Below are 20,226 nucleotides of genomic sequence, written 5' to 3'. Positions count from 1 at the left end.
GCCTGGTTATACTTCATCCGATTCCAATCGTGATGGCAGACTACTTGCATAGATTCTCAATTTTTCTGCCACGTAGTGGTGCTGCTGACTGTCGATGAAATTGCAACAGAAAGGAGAGTGGGTACCGCGGGTCAGACGAGGGGATATATATAGACTGAGCGATAGAAGAGAGCTTGACCAGTGGCCATTTCCGATCTTGATACGGCCAGTGGCAATTTTACACATCATGACGTCGTTTCTCAACTTTCCTCTTTGGGAAAAACACTCAAAAATTCAAGGTGTATCGTCGAATAAAACCGTGCGCCACCGAGTAGCAACACCTCTTGGCGCTACCACCATTCAAAAAAGATAACAGTCAGTTGACACAAGGAACGTCGTATAAAGGTTGTCCCATCGTTCTTCGTTCGCTCATAACTCCCTTTCTACCACCTCCAAGCTTTCACTGCTCTTCGAAATGAACACTGATTATTTCCCTCCTATGCTTGTTCATCTAGTCGATCATACATCTATGGCTGAGGCAGCACTAGCTACAAATGGAACCAAGCATATCGACAACAGTGATGGCGCAATTGCCCAAGCAAATGGTTCTCCCGCTACCTACAGCGCACCATCCCGCGTCACTCTTCATCTCGGACACTTGCCAAGCAAGAAAGATATAAAGGCTCCATGGCCACGTACACCCTCACGGGTAGGTATAAACATGAGTTGTACCCAAGCAGTCCATCTGATGTGCATCGCGATATCTTCTGCTAGGTCGATCCTAACAACCCGCCATGGCCGGCGTACCGGGGCTATCACGAGTACTCGTTTGCACATGCAACGATGGGCGTCCGTTTACCAACCATCCTTGGCAAAGCTATAGATGACACCTCGCGAACTCTAAATGAACAGTCTGCCGAAGATAAGATTGTCGATCTTGTAGAAAGTTTGGAGAGAATGGACACCCTCATGGCCGATCTCAGTGGAAATGCTAAGCTTAGACCAATCATTGATGACGGTGAAGGTGATGTGGCACTGTGGAATAAAGAAATTGCAAAGTATTTCCAGGGTATCGTGTTCGCCATATATAGCTCGCATCATGGCTGACGATCTACATTTTAGGCAAGGACTTCATGAATGCACCTTGGCTGTTCGCAGAGGCCTATAAGTACCGCCGTCTGCATGAGTGCTTCAGTGTAAGCAAATACTGGAAAGATTATGATGTTTTCTACCGTCAAAAGGTGTGCATCAGACTTGATTAACTTTTCCAGTCTGACAGCGCTTCCAGTGTGACACTTTTTCAAGATCGACGGATGCTGTCTTTGAGCTGTCTATGCGCTTTGCTGAGCCCTTCAAGCAGTCAGAGAACATGTCAGACAAAGAGAAAGCAGAAAACGAGAGACTTATGTTTTTGGAGTTGACTCAAGGTAATGATAAGAGTTTCTCAAGTTTGCCCTGCTAACATGGTATGCAAGTGTGTCTGTGGGGCAATTCGACTGACCTTTCACTCTTGATCAACATGACGGAAGAACAGATCAAATCTCTCCAGTCAACTGGAGGAGACCACCTTGCTGCCACTGAAAAGAATATTTTGGGCAACCATCTAAACCAGCTTTGGGAGACTGTCAAGGTCCTCCGCGAAAAGACTGGTGGACGAATTGACTTCGTGTTGGATAACGCAGGATTTGAATTGTATTGCGATTTTGTGTACGGTGCGTTCAAGAAACAACGCTTGGTGGAGAGATTGACTAATTTTTACCAGCCGATTTCCTCATACAGACTGGTCTGGCTAAGCAGATTCGGTTCCATGGCAAGCGTTATCCATGGTTCGTGTCTGATGTGACGCGGAAAGACTGGGACTGGTTACTAAACACTATGGTATATGGGCATCTATTCCCGAAAGCCTCTGAAGCTGAGCGAGAGTCACTACGGAGACTCGGGGCCCGATGGAAGGTAGGGGTAGTCTGTCGGTGCATGAAGTTTCACTCACATATTTGCATTTGATAGCAATACGAAAAAGATGGTAGATGGCAATATGAGCAGCATCCTTTCTGGTGCACTGGATATACGTTCTGGGACCTTCACAGCGAGGCACCAGACCTCTTCCTCCACCTGTCTCGCTCAGATCTCGTCTACTTCAAAGGCGATCTGAACCACAGGAAGTTGACATATGATTGTGCTGCACCAGCCAGCGTCCCATTCGATATCTCCATTGGACCGATGGCCAGCGCTGCTGGAGCTCCGAAGATTTGCAGTCTGCGGACAATCAAAAGCGACGTTGTTGTTGGGCTAGGAGACGATGGGGATGCCATAGCAGAGCGGTTGGACAAGGAAGAGCCAGGTTGGAAGATTAGCGGGAAATACGTGCGTACTTTCAGCAGTTATGGCTTCATGTACTGAGAGTCCACTTCATTCAGGCTGTCGTACTCCTGTCAGAAGGTCGACCAGGTGAGAAAGTGCGGTTTGCTTGAGCGAAGCGAATTCCACTGGTAGAAAAGTGCCATTATCTCGGGTACCTGTTTCTCCTGTGTCCCAGCACCTCCTTGTCGCTTGCTATAGCTGTTTGACTCGTTTATTGCAGAGAACTAGTATCTGCAGAGTCTGGGTAGAGTACGTTCTCTGCAATGTATGCATTCCCAATATCATCTGTCGCTATTTATGTTACTAGACACTTATATGTTGTCAATTTCATCGCTTCGAGAAGTAGGACAAGCAATATTACTGACATTTCACCCACTAGACGAATGCGCCGAGCAACGTACGTGCGTGTTTGAGTCAGGATTGCCTACGTCGAGAAATTTCGCTCTGCATGAAGTTACGTAATCCCCATTGTGCGTAGGGCGGCAGCGAGCGGAGTTTGAAAAGTGATCATCATTTGACTGACCTCGGAGATGTCGACATTCTACACTTGAAGTGGTGGGAAGGAGCCTGCTATCCTTGACGGTCTATTCGTACCCACCATTTTGTGAGTTACACTTTTTGCCGTGGAAATGATGGTCGGTCATGCGACCATGATGACGGTAAGTCCCTGCGAAACAGCAGTAACTAACAAAAGGGCGGGCACTCATGAATAGACCGTAGGGGATGACACAGTAGCTTGCGTCCACTGTGTACTTGCCACCCCGAAGGAGATCGCCTGTTTAGGTAGACCGCCTATATCTCCAACTCGCATGTCAGATGTATGCCAGTCAAGAGGCCTGGTCAAGTCGGTCAAATACATGTACCAGCTTGTTGCAATGCATTGTTCACTTGTAGCATTTTTCACTAATGGCGGCCGATGGAATAATTCGAAGGAGATATTCACTGACTGTCACTGTAAAGGTTGTGTACGCAGTCAACATTCAACCAGTTCGTGGTAACTGTTCGATAGGTACCAAGCCATTCGGACGTCCATGGGAACGAGGAGCTGGATAAGCATGCGAAGTTTGCAGCGGCGAGCAGGCAGAACAACGACCCGCTCATCATGTTGCTCGCGTATCTCCGCCATGACACCCTATCCCTAAGTATCTCAACACTCAAAGAGGTCCAACGCAAGGAAACGCACGCATGATGGGAACGTCCCTGACATAAAACCCCATGGTACAATCGCATGCACCAAGTAGATCACAAGGTCTTGCAGTCCCTTCTTTATCAAACTCACCGCGGAATACCCTAAGCGACCCGCCGGATTATACCACTTCCTGACCGCCTATCCAGACTAGCAATGTGACTGTCGCACCTTGATACGTTCACCCGGGTGCAAAGCCACATCTATCCCCTTCCTGTTCTCCGATCCAGATGCCACACCTCGTCCGATATGTCCATGTCACTGAAAGATTGAGAGCGACCTTCGGTGAAGTACCACTTCCTCGCACTACATCTACTGCATTCATTTAGGTTCTTGTAGTTGTCGGCAAAGATCGAGTACGTGTTCCACTATATTTATTCACGCACGCGTACTTAGTCATTTTATCTTCGTGCGTCTAAAACGGCTGGTGGGGTATATTCCACACCAGGGCATTCGCAGATTCAGAGGTGTATTCGGGGTACTTGTGAGTCCTTAGAATAGACTGCATTGTCTAATGTCCTCCATAGATTATACTCTCGATAGGACATTAATCGGACATATGCAAGAAAACGTTCAACTTAAAGTGCCGGGCAGATAACATATAGGTGCACGCATCATGATCACCGTGAAATTTATGCCCAAACCACCTCACGGTGCGCTTCAATGAGAGTCAATGAATGTACCTTTGCATGAGCTCTTCAAAACTATTCTACACAGAATGTCTAATCCATGAGGACATCGGACACTTTATTTTTTGTGTTGCACAAGGAGCAATAAAAGAGGCTAATATTCTTGTGTTTTGTGCTAAATTCGAGTGCATTGATGATCGTTGATATAGATACTCATGCAACTTATGCGTTAGTATTCTTAGAGCACAGTTTAAATTGTGGTCCACTGCTCGTTGCCTAACTTAAAATTACGGCATTAAGTATACTAATGCAAAGCTCCGGAATTATGCTCCCAGGCTTGCTCGCCGTATCGTCGCATGCAGCAAGCATTAGAGCTACATTAACCGTATAGGCAGCGATTTATTGACTTTGAGCTAGATTCCCATGAAAGGGAAACAGTACTTATCCGAGGCCGGAACCATGGGAGCCAATGATCTTGTAATCACCGATATTTACCAATGTTACCATAAGGAAAAATCAGGTGACCGCGACTCAGACTCTACTCCTTCACAAGCACATGGATGCTAGTATCTTTGAACAATATCTGGTGGCTCTATGGGACCCAGACTATGGCATATGCGCCTGCCGGGCTTATCACTGGGAAGAAGTCGGGATCTTAACGGGGAACAAGTAACACCAAAACGCTGCTGGGCCCTGGCTGCTAGCTACTAGGTATCATTCATGCAAAGTCATGCGGCCCTGATATCGCCATCTCCAAACGGCAGTGGCTCGCAAGACAACATATTGGTACCATCGTGCTCACACTATTGGCCACGAAAAAGTTACATCACTGTCTCGTTCGTTGTATTCCATGTGCATCAAACTTCTTTCTTATTCAGAAACAATGGGCCCGGTTGGTTGCAGGATTGATAACCCAGGAATCAGTTGCGACTCCACGAATCAATTTTCGTGTCGAGCTGGCAGGTATTCACATTAGTGTAACAAGTTTTTCAATTCGACTTCGCCAAGGCCAGGCGCTATCGCTTTTCCCGGAAGTGCTCAGCCTTTCCAGTAGTTTACATAGTGCAGTCTCGACAGTGATGCACCCGGCAATGTGTACTGCGAAGGACCGAAGGTGGATTCGTCATATGTGCGTGAGCTTCATCATGTGAGCCAAGCATTCCCTGACCATTAATTAGTCCATGAATAAACTGGTCGAATTGCGCATCCTCATGAGTCCTTATTACTCACGGCCAAAAAAAGGCTACCTGTCCCGCTATGCTGGTTTGAAGCCAAGATGTGCGCATACCGAGTCGGTTGTCAAGTGATTCCTTTTTTCGGTTTCTTCACGCGTGGAGGCGCGTTCAATACGGTTCAGCCTTCATGCTTGAGATTGACCATATACTCGCCTTTCAGCACCATATCTTCACCTTTACCAGCATCTATATAATGGGTCTCGAAATATGGTATGATCGTTACCTCCCAGTACAGTTTAATCATGTTCCCAGCCGCATCTCTGTTGACGACTCTCCTCCTGGCCTTGTCCATCGCGGCATCGCCCGTTGAAGTTCGCAACTCCCCCGTCACCCTCCCTATCGCCAGGAGGCTGAACACCTCTGGTGGTGCCATCAACCTTGTGCAGCACGACCAATCTCGTGCAGCCGCCCTCAAAAGTTTCAAGGGAGATAGCACCCTCAGCCGTCGCACTGGTAGCATTACTGTGACAAACGATGCTGTAGGCTATATCGCAGAAGTTGGCGTTGGCAGCCCCGCCACAAACTGTAAGTTCAATACTGCACAAACTTGCAGCTGCTAATGTATTATTGCAGACTACTTGATTGTCGACACCGGTAGCTCGAACACATGGGTTGGTGCCGACACCAAGTACGTGAAGACCAGCACCAGCGTCGACACTGGCGATGCTGTAGAGGTCACCTACGGCTCTGGCTCCTTCTCTGGTATGTCATACAAAAATATCATCAGTTGAAATACCCACGATTATCTACAGGAACTGAGTACACCGACACCGTCGCTCTCGGTAGTGGGCTTACCATCACTGCGCAGTCGATTGGTGTTGCTGCTACTTCGACGGGCTTCACCGGTGTCGACGGTATTCTCGGCATCGGGCCCCTAATCTTGACAGAGGGCACCCTGACGAATTACCCAGACACGACGATCCCGACTGTCACTGACAACCTGTACAGCCAAGGCATCATTTCTGAGATAGTCGTCGGTATATCTTTCGAGCCCACCACTACAGAGTCAGACGCCAACGGAGAGCTCACCTTCGGTGGAGTCGACGCTACCAAGTACACTGGCACTCTCGCATACACGTAAGTCTCTGCAGCTCGTGGATGAATTCGGACTGACAGTAATCTCTTATTCCAGTCCTCTCACCACCACCGAACCCGCATCCTACTACTGGGGTATCAACGAGAGCATCACTTACGGCACGACGACCATCTTGGCCGAGACGGCCGGTATCGTCGACACTGGCACCACCCTCATCCTCCTCGCCAGCAGTACGTATTTCGAGTGCAGCGAGTAATCATGATCTAATCAGTGTTTGATAGACGCCTACGACGCGTACAAGTCTGCAACTGGTGCTACTCTGGATGCGACGACTGGTCTTCTCCGCATTACTACCACCCAGTACAGCGCCCTCAAGAACCTGAACTTCGTTGTTGGCAGCGTACGTACTTTCTGTTTCAAGTGTCAATTGCCCTTGTTCACCGTTTTGCACAGAACACCTACACTCTCACTGCAAACGCCCAGATCTGGCCTCGTTCGCTTAACACTTACATCGGTGGTACTACCAACTACATCTACCTCGTTGTCAACGACCTCGGCACGCCCAGCGGTGAGGGTCTCGACTTCATCAACGGCTACACTTTCCTTGAGCGCTTCTACGCCGTGTTCGATACCACGCACTCCCAAGTCGGGTTTGCCACAACCGCATACACGGATGCCACCACCAACTGATGCAATTTTTTTTGTTGGGTATTGGGTATCTGCACATTACAAAATATCATTTCTCATCACCTTTGTCTTCTGGAAGCATTTTAAATAACTGTAACTAGAGTCGTCGTCGAACGTTGAACATTCGAATGTAAACCATTGCTCTTCCATGAAGAAACCCAGCTCCCTTTCCCCTCAGGCTAGATGGGCAAGCTCATCGAGTGACTGTACCGCACAGCCACTCAGTACTTAGGGCTCACAGGAAAGTCTGCAAATTAGAGGCTATCTCGGACTTCGACTTTTCGCCCCGTGTTATTCGTGCCAAAGAAGCATGCCACTATGGAAAGCCTAACAGTCGCGCTCAATTTGACGCAAATATGGCAACTTCTTCTCTGTAGAATCTCGAATACTTGCTACTATGTTTGCGTACCATTGTGACTCCGCCGGCGCTTGATTCGATAATATTTCCATCCAACCTGTCCCAGAATCCAGAATCTCTCAAGTGAACATTTGGAAGTGCGAAAACTAGCGCCATCAATGAGGGAAGATGATAGAGCATGATGCCGCCATCCCTAGGTACAGAGCGTACTTAAAGACCACAAGAACGTGACAGAGCGAAAGATAACATACTTGACATGGCATCGGATCATCAAAAACGCCGAGTATGGCACAAACCTGTGGTGAAGCTAACCAAAGTTGAAGACAATCCTAGGAGCAACGTCAAGGCCGCTACGATCTATGCACGACCCCGGAACTGCATCCGGGACAGAAAGCTGGTCGACTCTGCATCTTCTGTTGAACCTTATATCGCAATTAGTTACGGGTGGGACACCCGTCCTTCTTTCAAAGAATGGGAAGGTAGGCGGGTCACAGAGCAAGCATTACACATCGCCGATCGACTCTCGAAACGCACCTCATATGCTCTGTGGATCGATGCAATCTGCATTGGCCAGGACAATGAACCAGTAAAGATGGTTGAGCTTGCGAAGATGGCGGATATATACCTCGGGGCCACAGCGGTGTTATGCCTTGTACCGGAGATAGACCAAACGACATGCAGAGTCGTGGAGCATGGAACCGAAATGATAGATTTAGATGGATTCTGTGCACTTGAACATGCTGGAGACACGCACAGGATGTACGTGTTCGCTTCCCAAGGCTCAAACAAGGCGCTGCACATGCTATTCAGCAGCAGGTGGTGGACGCGTGTCTGGACGTTGCGAGAGGCAGTTCTTAATCGCATAACGTTTTTGGTGGGAGAGAAAGAAGAAACTATTACTATTTCCGACGTCCTCAAAATCTCACCCGATTTATAGTCGACGAGCAGCGACACAGAGGAAAGACAACCAAGCTTGCTGGGGCAATTATCCGGTTTTTGGGACTCCGTTCATTCCGTAGAAGTTCCTGAGATGTCAGTTGTCCGTGGATGAACGTTTGAACTGTTGGTATTTGCATTCCGCATCGGTCGACTGGCGTTATAAGATGGCAATCACAACCGGAAGACATCAAGGGAATTATCAAAATGCTCCAAAAGCTATCATACGGCTCCGAAGACACATGGAACTTGTTATTTGGCCCGCCCGTCGGATTAGCGTGCGACGTCGATAGAGCCGTGGGATGGCTCAGGCATTGCTCAACCTGGCGACTAGATACATCGACGGCACGTTCAAATTGGGGGACTCGGAGGATGATCGATAAGGTGGTAAGCCACATACCACTGCATACCAACGACATTGATCACCCTTTGAATTGTCTGCGGACCTTCCATTCGGCAGATTCGGAACACAATGATTGACACATGGTGTCGTAGGAGGAACAGATGACATGAATACTATCATGATGGTATCTTTGACAGCGTGATGATGCAGAGAGCTGATTTGAGAAGGAGCGCGTGAATGAAGGGTGTCGTAGGGAAGGAGCGCGTTGAAGGTAAGCATTTACTATAGTTGTACACTACATGAAATTCATCAGTCTCGATCCACCATGCAGCAAAGACCAATGCAACTTAGTTTGTACGTCGGGTTATATCCGGAAAGTCGATTAAGATAGGGTAGAGTTATTTTCATTTCCGCAGTGACTCGGAATGTTCGTGTCTGGGTCAATATTACGGCGTCATATCGAAGAGCCAGTACTTGCGGTCCTGCAAAGCTCCGAAATCCTGCCCTCAGGCTTGCTTGCCGTATCGCATGCAGTAAGGTACAAAAGGATATGAAGCAGCATTAGAGTTACATTGACCATAGGCAGCGATTGAACCAGATTCCCATGAAAGGGAATCAGTAGTTGTCGGCCGGAACCCATGATGAGATATTAGCGCTTACATCATAATGTATCAGCAAAATTACGAGCATGATCTTGTTCAAGTATGGCCGCTGCGACTCACTACTTCACAAGCACACGGATGCTAGTATCTTTGAATAATATCTGGCGGCTCCATGTGACTCAGACTATGGCATACGCACCTGCCGGGCTTAATATTGGAAAGAGGTTAACGGGGAACAAGTACTGTCAGGACGCTGCTGGGCCCTAGCCACTACTACTAGGTATCATTCATGCGGCCCTAATCTTCCCATCTCCGAACGGCAGTACTGTGATCTCACCATTCGCCATGAAGTTACATCACTGTCTTGTTCACTGTTTTTCATCTGCATCAAATTTCTTTCTTCTTCAGAAACAATGGCCCCAGTTGGTCGCAAGATCAATGCCCCAGGAATCTGTTGCGGCTCCACGACTCAATTTTGTGTCGAGCCGGCGGATATTCTTGTATTCACATCAGTGTAACAAGGTTCTTAATGTGACTTCATCAAGTTTGGATGCCATTCTTCCCAGAAATGCTCAGCCTCTCCAGTAATCTGCATAGTGCGCCTCGAAAGTGATGCACCTGATGCACTGCGAAGGACTGAAGGTGCGTGAGCTTTACCGTGTAATATAAGCGTGGCCTAACTATCGATCCATTAATAAACTGGTGGAATAGCGCATCCTCATGGACAGTTTCTCTTACTCACGGCCAAAAACAGGCTACCTGTCCCGCTATTTTTATTCAAGATGTACGCGTAACGAGTCGGTTGTTTAGTTATTTCTATTTTCGGTGAGGGGGCGCGTTCCATACGGTTCAGCCTTACGATGAGATTAACCATGTGCTCACCTTTCAGCACCGTGTTTTCAGATTTACCAGCATCTATATAACGAGTCTCGAAATGTAGTATGATCGTTACCTCCCAGTACAGTTTAATCATGTTTCCAGCTGCATCTCTGTTGACGACTCTCCTCCTGGCCTTGTCCATCGCGGCATCGCCCGTTGAAGTTCGCAACTCCCCCGTCACCCTCCCTATCGCCAGGAGGCTGAACACCTCTGGTGGTACCATCAACCTCTTGCAGCACGACCAATCTCGTGCAGCCGCCCTCAAAAGTTTCAAGGGGATAGCACTCTTAGCCGTCGCACTGGTAGCATTACTGTGACAAACGATGCTGTGAGCTACATCGCAGACGTTGGTGTTGGCAGCCCCGCCACAACCTGTAAGTTCAACACCAAAAAAACATACAGCTGCTAATGTATTATTGCAGACTACTTGATTGTCGACACCGGTAGCTCGAACACGTGGGTTGGTGCCGACACCAAGTACGTGAAGACCAGCACCAGCGTCGACACCGACGAGCCTGTAGCGGTCGACTACGGCTCTGGCTCCTTCACTGGTATGACATTCAAAAATATCATAAATTGAAAATACCCACGATTATCTACAGGAACTGAGTACACCGACACCGTCACTCTCGGTGATGGCCTCACCATCACTGCGCAGTCGATTGGTGTTGCTGCTACTTCGACGGGCTTCACCGGTGTTGACGGTATTCTCGGCATTGGGCCCCTAATCTTGACAGAGGGCACTCTGACGGATGAGCCGGACACGACGATCCCGACTGTCACTGACAACCTGTACAGCCAAGGCATCATTTCTGAGATAGTCGTCGGTGTCTCTTTCGAGCCCACCACTACAGAGTCAGACGCCAACGGAGAGCTCACCTTCGGTGGAGTCGACGCTACCAGGTATACTGGCACTCTCGCATACACGTAAGTCTCTGCAGCTCGTGGATGAATTCGGACTGACAGTAATCTCTTATTCAGTCCTCTCACCACCACCGAACCCGCATCCTACTACTGGGGTATCAACGAGAGCATCACTTACGGCACGACGACCATCTTGGCCGAGACGGCCGGTATCGTCGACACTGGCACCACCCTCATCCTCCTTGCCAGCAGTACGTATTTCGAGTGCAGCGAGTAACCATGATCTAATCAGTGTTTGATAGACGCCTACGACGAGTACAAGTCTGCAACTGGTGCTACTCTGGATGAGTCAACTGGTCTGCTCCGTATTACTACCACCCAGTACAGCGCCCTCAAGGACCTGAACTTCGTTGTTGGCAGCGTACGTACTTTCTGTCTCAAGTGTTGATTCCCTTTGTTCACCATTTGCACAGAACACCTACACTCTCACTGCGAACGCCCAGATCTGGCCTCGTTCGCTTAACACTTACATCGGTGGTACCACCAACTACGTATACCTCGTTGTCAACGACCTCGGCACGCCCAGTGGCGAGGGTCTTGACTTCATCAACGGCTACACTTTCCTTGAGCGCTTCTACGCTGTATTCGATACCACGAACTCCCAAGTCGGTTTTGCCACAACCGCATACACAGATGCCACCACCAACTGATGCAATTTTTTTGTTGGGTATTGGATACTTGTACGTTACAATGTAGCATTTCTCACAACCTTTGTATTTTGGAAGCATTTGAAATAACTGTAACTAGAGTCTTCGTTGAACGTTCGAATGTCAGCTGGCTGTTACTGTTCCACGAAGACACCGCAGCTCCACTTCCCCTCAGGCTAGATCGTGAGACCACCCATAGCGCATTGTATTCGATGCCACGACCGCATACACGGATGCCGCCGTCAACTGACGAAACTTTTTTTGTCGGCTATTGGGTATTTGTGAGTCATAATATAACATCTCTCTTACTGTTATATATTAGTTTATATAAAATTTGCTATATAATTTATACGAGTAATAAAAATAAGGAAATGTGAGATTTTGCTGAGGGGTATAGTGTACTACACGCCTCGTTGACTCGAGCTTCTAGATATTCACAATTAGTTAACAGCTATTGGCCATGTCTGATGCAGATAGCGCTCTGCAGCGGCTATGTTTTGCAAAGTGGAAAGCTTTTGGAAAAGGAAAGTCCTCAAAGCCTTTGCACAACAGACCAAAACAACGCTTACCCTCGTCCTCTGAACTCTGCTGTCATGCGGTCTGGCACGCACAAGTTGCAACTGAGGGCTACGGCGAATTCTAATATAAATACAACCCACGCGTGATGCGTGCAGCTCCGAAACGTTATCGTAAGCGTGTATCGTCGACGTGGCTATCTCAAACCCATATTAGTATGTAATGTATCATGATTTTGCTTACAGTATAACTGTTGACGGACCATCTAGCACAGCCTGAGAGAATGCTTCCTTCATCTTGTATCACATGGAACTATTACGACTCCGGCCTGTGTTTCGTCTGTCTCATCACCAGTTAGCTCGTGGAATCTTCATTGAAGCGTTAGGTCGAAACCTATGGTGTCCATTTCAAAAGTATTGCGGTATGATGATTCTAAATTTTGAATGGTTCCATTTCATCACCCTTTCGAATTACCGCATCAAAAGTAAGGATTACGCTGGTTCACGACGCAGTGGACACACAAGGTAAGCATCTTTGCACGTTTACAACAAAGATGCGACTGACCCTACGCATCAAAACTTTCAGATCTTTTTGATTCTACCGTGACGCACCTTCGTTTCTGCCGTTTCTCTACTGCGCAACTTTACGCTATAATCTATAAAATCTCCCCTTATGCTCAAGCTCGCTTTCTACTGTCTTAAGAGGTACCGATGGCAAAGTTTATGGTGGTGGTCAAGTGTGCCGCGACAATGCTCCGAGTCCGCGAGAATCCCGTTTTTCCTATAATTGGAATCTGATCTGAGTTGTACTTCTCCACATGTGATGTCACCCTTTAGTGGAGAAGGACCAGTTCTCACTTGATCGTCACATTCTAAGCTTATCAAGGGTCAGTGATCTTTGTGTTCTTGTGGACTGATGCACGCGGGGAGCTACAAAGCAATGAATTCCACAGGTGCATATCCTATAGGAAAGTGTCCACAGACGCTTGCCTTTTCCCGACGTGTTGTCGGGGGATAATGTCAAATCGATGGCTTCAATGCACGACCACAGTCGTCCTTTGTCTATCGTTTCTCCGCCCGTCGAGAGGTATAAAACCCAGTGTCGTTCTCTACTCTGTTTCTCTCATCTTCGTCTCTACTTTCCAACTGTGTCATCATCTTGGCCACTTCACTTTTTCAATTCATTTATATGTCTATGTAAGTCTACTCGCACGTCAGTGGATATCCTTATATGCTAACACTACCTTGCGCATCCAGTCCCTCGTGTTACAACCTTCATACGCCATTCGATAGGTTTGTGTTCGATCTCGAATTCGAGGACGCGCCTCGTCTCATCATTTTCTTAGCGAGTCTACGCCCATGTCGGGTGACCACGTGCCGCTCCCCGGTGATCCTGATTTCGTTCCGTTGGCCGAAGAAGACATGGCTAAGTTGTTCGCAACTCATCAAAGCGGTGAGACGTCCCCCGAAGTGCGCGCCCAGTTGGATGCGTATGTAGTTCTACCCAAATCATTTATTCAAACTTACGGTCGTACAGATTGTTTAAAGAGAGCGAGGAATGCATGCGTAGTGTAGTTAACGAAGACGCGCTGGGAGGCCCAGCCGATGCTCACGTTGACGGGTAAGCCAATCTAATTAGTCTACCTGGGCCAAGCAACTCACGTCTAACGACAGGACAAACTATGGATTACCAGCGACGCAACAAGGGTGCGTGCACTCGCAACTGAGTCTTCGTCATTGGTCATCTGTTTTTCTAGAACTCGCGACGATTCACAAAATGTTCAAAATCCTCAGGAATTCAAGTCGTTTCCGACATTGGAGAATTTCAACGCCCCGGTGGCTGGTCTTCCCCTGTTGTCCCACATCGATCAGGGGCTCTACCCTCCGCAGACCTCTGCCATCCCTCAAGCACCCCCGCAAGGCCATCCTTGGTCCCAAAATGAATACAACCCTGGATATTTCATCAACGGACCTCCCAGCACATATATGCAGCCCTCTGCCGCACCGCAAGGCCCTGTACTATGGTCCCAGCCTGAATATAATCCTGGATATGATGCCAATGGACCCTCTAGTGCGTATTATTCGCAACCCTCTGCAATCATTCCAGCACCACCGCAAGGCGACGCATTGGCCCAGTATGGATATCATCCCGCTCCCTCCTACCCTTACCAGCAACCTCCCATCATTGCGGGTCCGTCCAACGCGTATTACCCCATTGCGCCATTCCCCCAAGGTCAATATGCTCCATTACTGACGGAATCCAGTGGGGGCTCAAGCGTGGAGCCAGCTTCTCTTGCTTTCGACGGGACAGCATCTAACAGGCCTCGTAAGCGTAAAACACGCCAGACCTCTGAAATTGAGGATGGTTCGAGTTCGTTCGTTGCATCAGCAGTGCGCAAGCGCAGGCGCCCGAACGTCGCCGACGACTACAGACCGGGCAAGTTTGGTCCGTACACGCTAGCGGATACTAGTGCCACGATCATGGCCATGCCTGTTCACGATCCAAAGCCTGTTGACATCAGTAGCCGCAGGACCCATGATCCCAACGGAGATCCCCTTCGAACCAGGAGATTTGGGGTTATGGAACTGGACGATACCTACCCCGATGCATCTGGAAACGTCCCTGCCCATCACTCGCCACAGTTGACCTGCGTACGCCCATGCGATTGGACCGACCAGCCGTGTGGACTGTTCATAGAGGTGGACAAGATCCGTATTGAAGACCACCTGTGGTTTTGGCATGGGGTTGAAGCGAAGAAAGCCACTCCCTGCCGATTCGAGGGTTGCCCGGACGCAGGGACGATGATGTATTTGAGCCGTCACATCGAAGGGGTCCACTTCGCTACGTCCTATCAATGCCCCTATTGCAAGAAGCTGTCGTCGAGGACCGATTCTTTGGCTCGGCATCAGAAGGGGTGCAAACCATTGCTTGCTAGCAGGGCTCATGCTGAACATGGAAAGTACCAATTCCATCACCAAGCGATGATCAAGTCAGTTTCTGGATATATCGTTCCTGCCAACAACGCGACCTAGGACAACGCCTGAATATGTATGTCCCCCTTACCCCGCATCTGTCGCTGCTACTAACGTTACTTCTTGTTTCTGTGCTCTAGTGTTGACTCCAATTCTTGACACAACTTCTCTCTACGTCTGATGACAATCATTCCATTCTATTACCAACATTCCTTTAGAATATTCTCTCTACGGCTAACGACACTCGTTTCATTTTGTTACCAACGTTCCTTTTGAAATTTATTCTCTCTACGGTTAATCACACTCGCTTCATCCTATCACCGACATTCCTTTCGAATATTCGCTCTTTTCGTCCTTGCTTAGTGTATCTTCTATGTGGTTATTGGGTTATCTTTATTGCACGCTGGACGTGGCTATCGTACCTTACCATCGTGCTCGGTCTATCTTACATATGGTTGTTGTATGGGAAGGAATTTGGAAGTAGCTAGTCACTGTCGTATCTCGTTATGGAGCTTAGAGCTTCCCATCGTTATTGTTATGAATGAAATATAGCTAGTGTTCCCGCTGACTCAGTGGAGCTCAGGTGGTGGACGGATAAACCGTTTCATCGTGAGTATGCACGGGATAGTCCAGGTGGAGAGTCACGCGAGTTGCTTCCGCGTGATCAAACGCATGGACAAATTTAAAGTTGTCCTAGGGAAGGATGACTACATAGAGTGAACTGTTGTCGTTCCATCATCCCTAAATCATGAGACCACCCACCGGTAGCGTGGACTAATAATCTAGATTCAGAAAGATCGGATCTTCTAATAATCGACCTTGCTCTTCCGTGAGAGTGATATGTGTGCTGTAGTTACTGTAGTCACAGACGCGCATATCCATATCATATCTAACATCTGTGCACGGGGATGATGATGTGGTAAACATTGGTTGGCTGAGCGATTTGATTCACCGAAGACTTGTGCTTGGCTTGCCCACACGGGCAAGTCTGCCCCTGTGAAGGGGCTCAATGGAAAGCTTGCGTTCAATCTCGAGGTGACGTTTCAACTTCAAAGCAAGTTTAACTGCATTTGACAAGCTGGCGAGTCACGACCACGCAGCAGCCTAGGTCGTGCGATCTTTCGAACGGATGCCAGAATCTGTCGACTGAAGGATACAAGCTGCATGTACCAGTGAGTAGTACTAGTTTCTTGCTGGTGATTATGCTGGTTACCGTCCATTTACATGGTCATATATATGATGCATTGATCGCAAATCTTCTTTTCACCGGAACTGTTTTCTGATCGGCGAAAGCTCAGGTATATGACGGTGTTATCGGTGTTATAAGTGCGAACCTAATGCAAAAAGCACTCCAGTGTTGCTTTGTAAGGCCACGTCATGGAGTACGATTCATAAATCATTCGCGTCACTGTTAACGTTTGGGTCTCTAGTTCGTCGACATCCAGTCTGCAATTACTTGTTTTGGCTCGATCTACAGGTGATGCATTTTCAGTATTGCTCCGCCTTGTCATTTTTGCACTTCGGCGGCTCGGTACACAATCAGACTTGTTTTACTCCGATGAGTCTTGCCGATAACTCACACACACATACAGTAACATTATTATCATAATAGATTGAACGCTACTTGTGCTTGAAAACCGACCGGGAAGTTCCGGGCTTAATCATTAGCACTGCTCCCGGAATTCTGATTACTACTACTTACTTCTTGCAATTGTCCACCACCTGGGTCAACACAATATGGACGATCAATCTACCAGTACTTCCAATTCTCAGGACAAGGCTTTTCAATCAAGTGCTCGCTCATGACGTATGTACAACACAAGCTGGAACCATGATCGCGTGATTCATTTTGACCTGTAGGTGGCCATGCATTACATATAGGTCTGTGGATTCCCCATACGAATCCCAGACTGGTGTGCGTCACTACGGAATAATATTCGCCATGCGCCTTCGTGGTCGAGGGATCGACCCTGTAGTCATGCAACCTCCGGCAAAAAATTCTTGCTTGCATAAATGAACTATTGGATCGTGTGTAAACAGCCGTCATGCTTCAGAAAATGGCCTCAAACGGCGTCAGTTCAACAATTCGATCACTGGCAAGGCCAGGACAACCAGGGACGACCGCTCTCCTCAGCAACGCTTGCTACACCAGCCTGATGCTGACGTTCTGCTGAGGTGTATTATTGATGGGTGAGCGTTTCTACGGAAATGAACGTGAGGTAAGTCAATGAACTGATGGGCCATGGGTAAACAGGCGAATTGTAAATTTCTACCGCCTTGGATCAAAAACAAACAACCTTCCTGTCATTCTTATTTGATCAGGAAGTCGAATCTATGCACTCGTGATAACTCGGACCGCCACTATTTCGTCATCGCTTTTGAGAGGGGACGTTTCATACGTAGCTAAGGTGCCCAATATTCGCGTTCGCCAGTACATATATAATGGATCACTGACTCAGAGTATGATATAACTTTCGAGTCAGTCATCATTCATGTTCCCCGCTGCATCCTTTTTGACAATCATCTTCCTGGCTTTGTCAATCGCGGGATCGCCCGTTGAAATCGACAATTCCCCCATCACCCTCCCCATTGCCAGGAGGCTAAACGTCTCCGATGGTCCCATTAACCTCTTGCAACAGGATAAAGCTCGCTTGACTGCCCTCAAGGGCAACTCCTTCAGCACGCAGGGCGGCCGTACTGGTAGCACTCCTGTGACCAATGCTGTTGTAACATACCTCATAGAAGTTGGCATCGGCAGCCCCGCCACAACCTGTAAGTTCAGCACTGAAAAAACGCGCGGCTGCTAATGTACTATTACAGACAATTTGATTGTCGACACTGGCAGCTCGAACACATGGGTTGGTTCCAACACCAAATATGTGAAGACCAAGACCAGCGTCGACACCGGCGAGCCTGTAGCGTTGACCTACGGTTCTGGCTCCTTCTCTGGTATGTCATATAAATATATCATAAGTTGAAAATACCTACGAATATCTACAGGAACGGAGTACATCGACACCATCACTCTCGGTAGTGGGCTGACCATCGCCGCGCAGTCGATCGGTGTTGCTTCTACTTCGACGGGCTTCGCCGATGTTGACGGTATCCTTGGCATCGGGCCTGTAGACTTGACAACCGACACTCTGACAAATGAACCGACCAAGATGATCCCGACTGTCATTGATAATCTGTATAGCCAAGGCACCATTTCTCAAAAGGTGGTTGGCATCTCTTTCGAGCCCACCACTTCGAACACAGTCACCAATGGAGCGCTCACCTTCGGTGGAACTGATGCTACCAAGTACACCGGCTCCATTGAGTACACGTAAGCTGCCTCAGCTCCTAGATCAATCCAGGCTGGTAGCAATTGTTTTGTTTCAGTCCTATCACTACCACCTACCCTTCATCAACCTATTGGGGTATGAACCAGAGCATCTCCTACGGCTCCACGACGATCATGTCCTCCACGGCTGGAATCGTCGATACTGGAACCACCTCTATTTACATTGCCAGCGGTATGTATCTAGAATGCAGCGAGTAATCATGGTCTAATCAGCGTTCGTAGATGCCTACGCCAAGTACCAGTCTGCAACCGGTGGTACTCCGGATACGGCGACTGGTCTTCTCCTCATTTCCTCTTCCCAGTACAAAGCCCTGAAGAACCTGAACTTCCATATTGGCAGCGTACGCCATTTCTATCAGCCCTCGTGCCCCTTGTTTACCATTTGCACAGGAAACCTACGCTCTGACGCCTAATGCCCAAATTTGGCCTCGTTCTCTCAACTCTTACGTTGGTGGTAGTAGCAACGCCATATATCTCATGGTTAGTGACATTGGTACGCCCAGTGGCTCAGGGGTTGACTTTGTCAACGGCTACACATTCCTCGAGCGCTTCTACTTTGTGTTCGATGCCACCAACTCCCGCGTTGGTTTTGCTGAAACCTCGTACACTGGTGCCACCACTAACTAAAATATAACCACCAAAGTACACAAATGATCAAATTTCAGACGCAAAGCAGCATACGGATTTGATGGCTGTATGGAGTAGGCTACGGAGGTCTTATTCCTCGGTCGGGTTTGCGTATTATTAGCAATAGTATCATATTTACTCGTGATCTTTGCACTTCACTGGCGGCAGCTCGGTACACAATCAGATCTCAGACTCGGTTTACTCCGATGTCTTGACAATAGCTCACATGAAATAAAATGCTATTCATTTCGAAAAGACTTGTCTGCAGACTGCATTCCAGAAACATCATTTCTCGATATGTAGATACCCAGGATTATCAAAAGTATCTATAACCGTAATTCACCGCTTCGAGGGAAGGAATGAGGGAAACGTATTCCGCTCGCTGCGCATCTGTTATCGCCGCTCGACCATCGATAGTCAGGGTCTCCAGGGGACACATTGACCGTGCCAAAAATTACTGCATGTCCTCATGAGGCCAAGATGCATAAATGTGGCTATTGCGGCGAGCTTCAAGCGCACGCAAATTGGGGAGTGATAGAGCATTGAACAGGTCAGATCAAGGGCGCGCGAGCAAAGGGTCATGAAGCATGATGCATAAGGATTATAATTTTGTGTGCGTGAATGATTCCATGGGTTTTTTTGGGTCGGATGTTATGTGGACATTTAAGGAAGAGAGGTTGGGACATAGATGGAGCAAATGGAGGAATGCGTTCGGGTTACATACGGACAATATTGTATCAGCTTCTCTTGCCAGTGACGGACAGGTGTGCAGTGCTGTGTCAAGAGCGATTTTACGTTGTCACCGCGCCAGTATTAAATCAAGTACGAGATAGACAAAATCAGCGTGCTGAAATCACGCCAACAAACTGGCGCGAAACAGGTGCATATATGCGGATGCAAGATGTTGTCGGAAGAGACGAGATGGCGAAATCAGGAAAGGGGCGAGTTTTAGGATGAAGTATTTGA

The 20,226-nt window shown here is 48.2% G+C and overlaps 6 protein-coding genes across 6 annotated transcripts; all 6 read left to right on the top strand.

Moving 5' to 3' along the window:
* Nucleotides 1-508: 508 nt before the first annotated feature.
* On the top strand, nt 509-2,450 carry F5891DRAFT_944669 (uncharacterized protein; the record flags this gene model as incomplete). Its single annotated transcript, XM_041374575.1, has 8 exons — nt 509-688; nt 754-1,048; nt 1,102-1,220; nt 1,268-1,406; nt 1,455-1,691; nt 1,742-1,932; nt 1,987-2,343; nt 2,397-2,450. 8 exons carry the CDS (start codon nt 509-511, stop codon nt 2,448-2,450), a joined length of 1,572 nt encoding a protein of 523 aa, XP_041230343.1.
* A 2,774-nt stretch (nt 2,451-5,224) lies between these two features.
* F5891DRAFT_1012704 (aspartic peptidase domain-containing protein) lies at nt 5,225-7,145 on the top strand. Its single transcript, XM_041360745.1, is given in 8 exon segments — nt 5,225-5,268; nt 5,357-5,476; nt 5,489-5,915; nt 5,964-6,092; nt 6,143-6,467; nt 6,523-6,656; nt 6,708-6,826; nt 6,880-7,145. The coding sequence occupies 6 exon segments, from the start codon at nt 5,603-5,605 to the stop codon at nt 7,114-7,116; spliced, it is 1,257 nt and encodes a 418-aa protein (XP_041230342.1). The 5' UTR covers nt 5,225-5,268; nt 5,357-5,476; nt 5,489-5,602; the 3' UTR covers nt 7,117-7,145.
* Nucleotides 7,146-7,832: 687 nt separating this feature from the next.
* F5891DRAFT_890986 (heterokaryon incompatibility protein-domain-containing protein) lies at nt 7,833-8,399 on the top strand (the record flags this gene model as incomplete). Its single annotated transcript, XM_041373292.1, has 1 exon — nt 7,833-8,399. A coding segment is annotated over one exon (567 nt), but the record flags the coding sequence as incomplete, so codon positions are not given.
* A 1,924-nt stretch (nt 8,400-10,323) lies between these two features.
* On the top strand, nt 10,324-11,805 carry F5891DRAFT_1184175 (aspartic peptidase domain-containing protein; the record flags this gene model as incomplete). The annotated part of the gene is made up of 7 exons (XM_041366399.1): nt 10,324-10,480; nt 10,507-10,605; nt 10,654-10,782; nt 10,834-11,158; nt 11,213-11,346; nt 11,398-11,516; nt 11,569-11,805. 7 exons carry the CDS (start codon nt 10,324-10,326, stop codon nt 11,803-11,805), a joined length of 1,200 nt encoding a protein of 399 aa, XP_041230340.1.
* Nucleotides 11,806-14,883: 3,078 nt separating this feature from the next.
* Nucleotides 14,884-15,774, top strand: F5891DRAFT_757262 (uncharacterized protein). Its single transcript, XM_041373142.1, has 2 exons — nt 14,884-15,366; nt 15,431-15,774. Exon 1 carries the CDS (start codon nt 14,898-14,900, stop codon nt 15,348-15,350), a length of 453 nt encoding a protein of 150 aa, XP_041230339.1. The 5' UTR covers nt 14,884-14,897; the 3' UTR covers nt 15,351-15,366; nt 15,431-15,774.
* A 1,921-nt stretch (nt 15,775-17,695) lies between these two features.
* Nucleotides 17,696-19,517, top strand: F5891DRAFT_757226 (aspartic peptidase domain-containing protein). The gene is made up of 6 exons (XM_041373141.1): nt 17,696-18,062; nt 18,111-18,239; nt 18,291-18,615; nt 18,672-18,805; nt 18,856-18,974; nt 19,024-19,517. Exons 1-6 carry the CDS (start codon nt 17,783-17,785, stop codon nt 19,258-19,260), a joined length of 1,224 nt encoding a protein of 407 aa, XP_041230338.1. The 5' UTR covers nt 17,696-17,782; the 3' UTR covers nt 19,261-19,517.
* Nucleotides 19,518-20,226: the final 709 nt, after the last annotated feature.

The sequence above is a fragment of the Suillus fuscotomentosus genome, assembly GCF_016647785.1.
Source record: "Suillus fuscotomentosus strain FC203 chromosome Unknown F5891scaffold_9, whole genome shotgun sequence".
In the NCBI taxonomy this organism is placed as follows: domain Eukaryota; kingdom Fungi; phylum Basidiomycota; class Agaricomycetes; order Boletales; family Suillaceae; genus Suillus; species Suillus fuscotomentosus.
Note: the sequence above shows the minus strand (reverse complement) of the source record. Positions and strands in the feature narration are given on the sequence as shown.

Bases quoted from the DNA above. Each gene is read 5' to 3' on its own strand.
- F5891DRAFT_757262 (XM_041373142.1), top strand. From the start codon at position 14,898: ATGGAACTGGACGATACCTACCCCGATGCATCTGGAAACGTCCCTGCC.
- F5891DRAFT_1012704 (XM_041360745.1), top strand. From the start codon at position 5,603: ATGATCGTTACCTCCCAGTACAGTTTAATCATGTTCCCAGCCGCATCT. The intron at 6,657-6,707 runs GTACGTATTTCG...AGTGTTTGATAG, and splicing joins CCTCATCCTCCTCGCCAGCA to ACGCCTACGACGCGTACAAG. The intron at 6,827-6,879 runs GTACGTACTTTC...CGTTTTGCACAG, and splicing joins TGAACTTCGTTGTTGGCAGC to AACACCTACACTCTCACTGC.
- F5891DRAFT_757226 (XM_041373141.1), top strand. From the start codon at position 17,783: ATGTTCCCCGCTGCATCCTTTTTGACAATCATCTTCCTGGCTTTGTCA. The intron at 18,240-18,290 runs GTATGTCATATA...GAATATCTACAG, and splicing joins CGGTTCTGGCTCCTTCTCTG to GAACGGAGTACATCGACACC. The intron at 18,616-18,671 runs GTAAGCTGCCTC...GTTTTGTTTCAG, and splicing joins ACCGGCTCCATTGAGTACAC to TCCTATCACTACCACCTACC.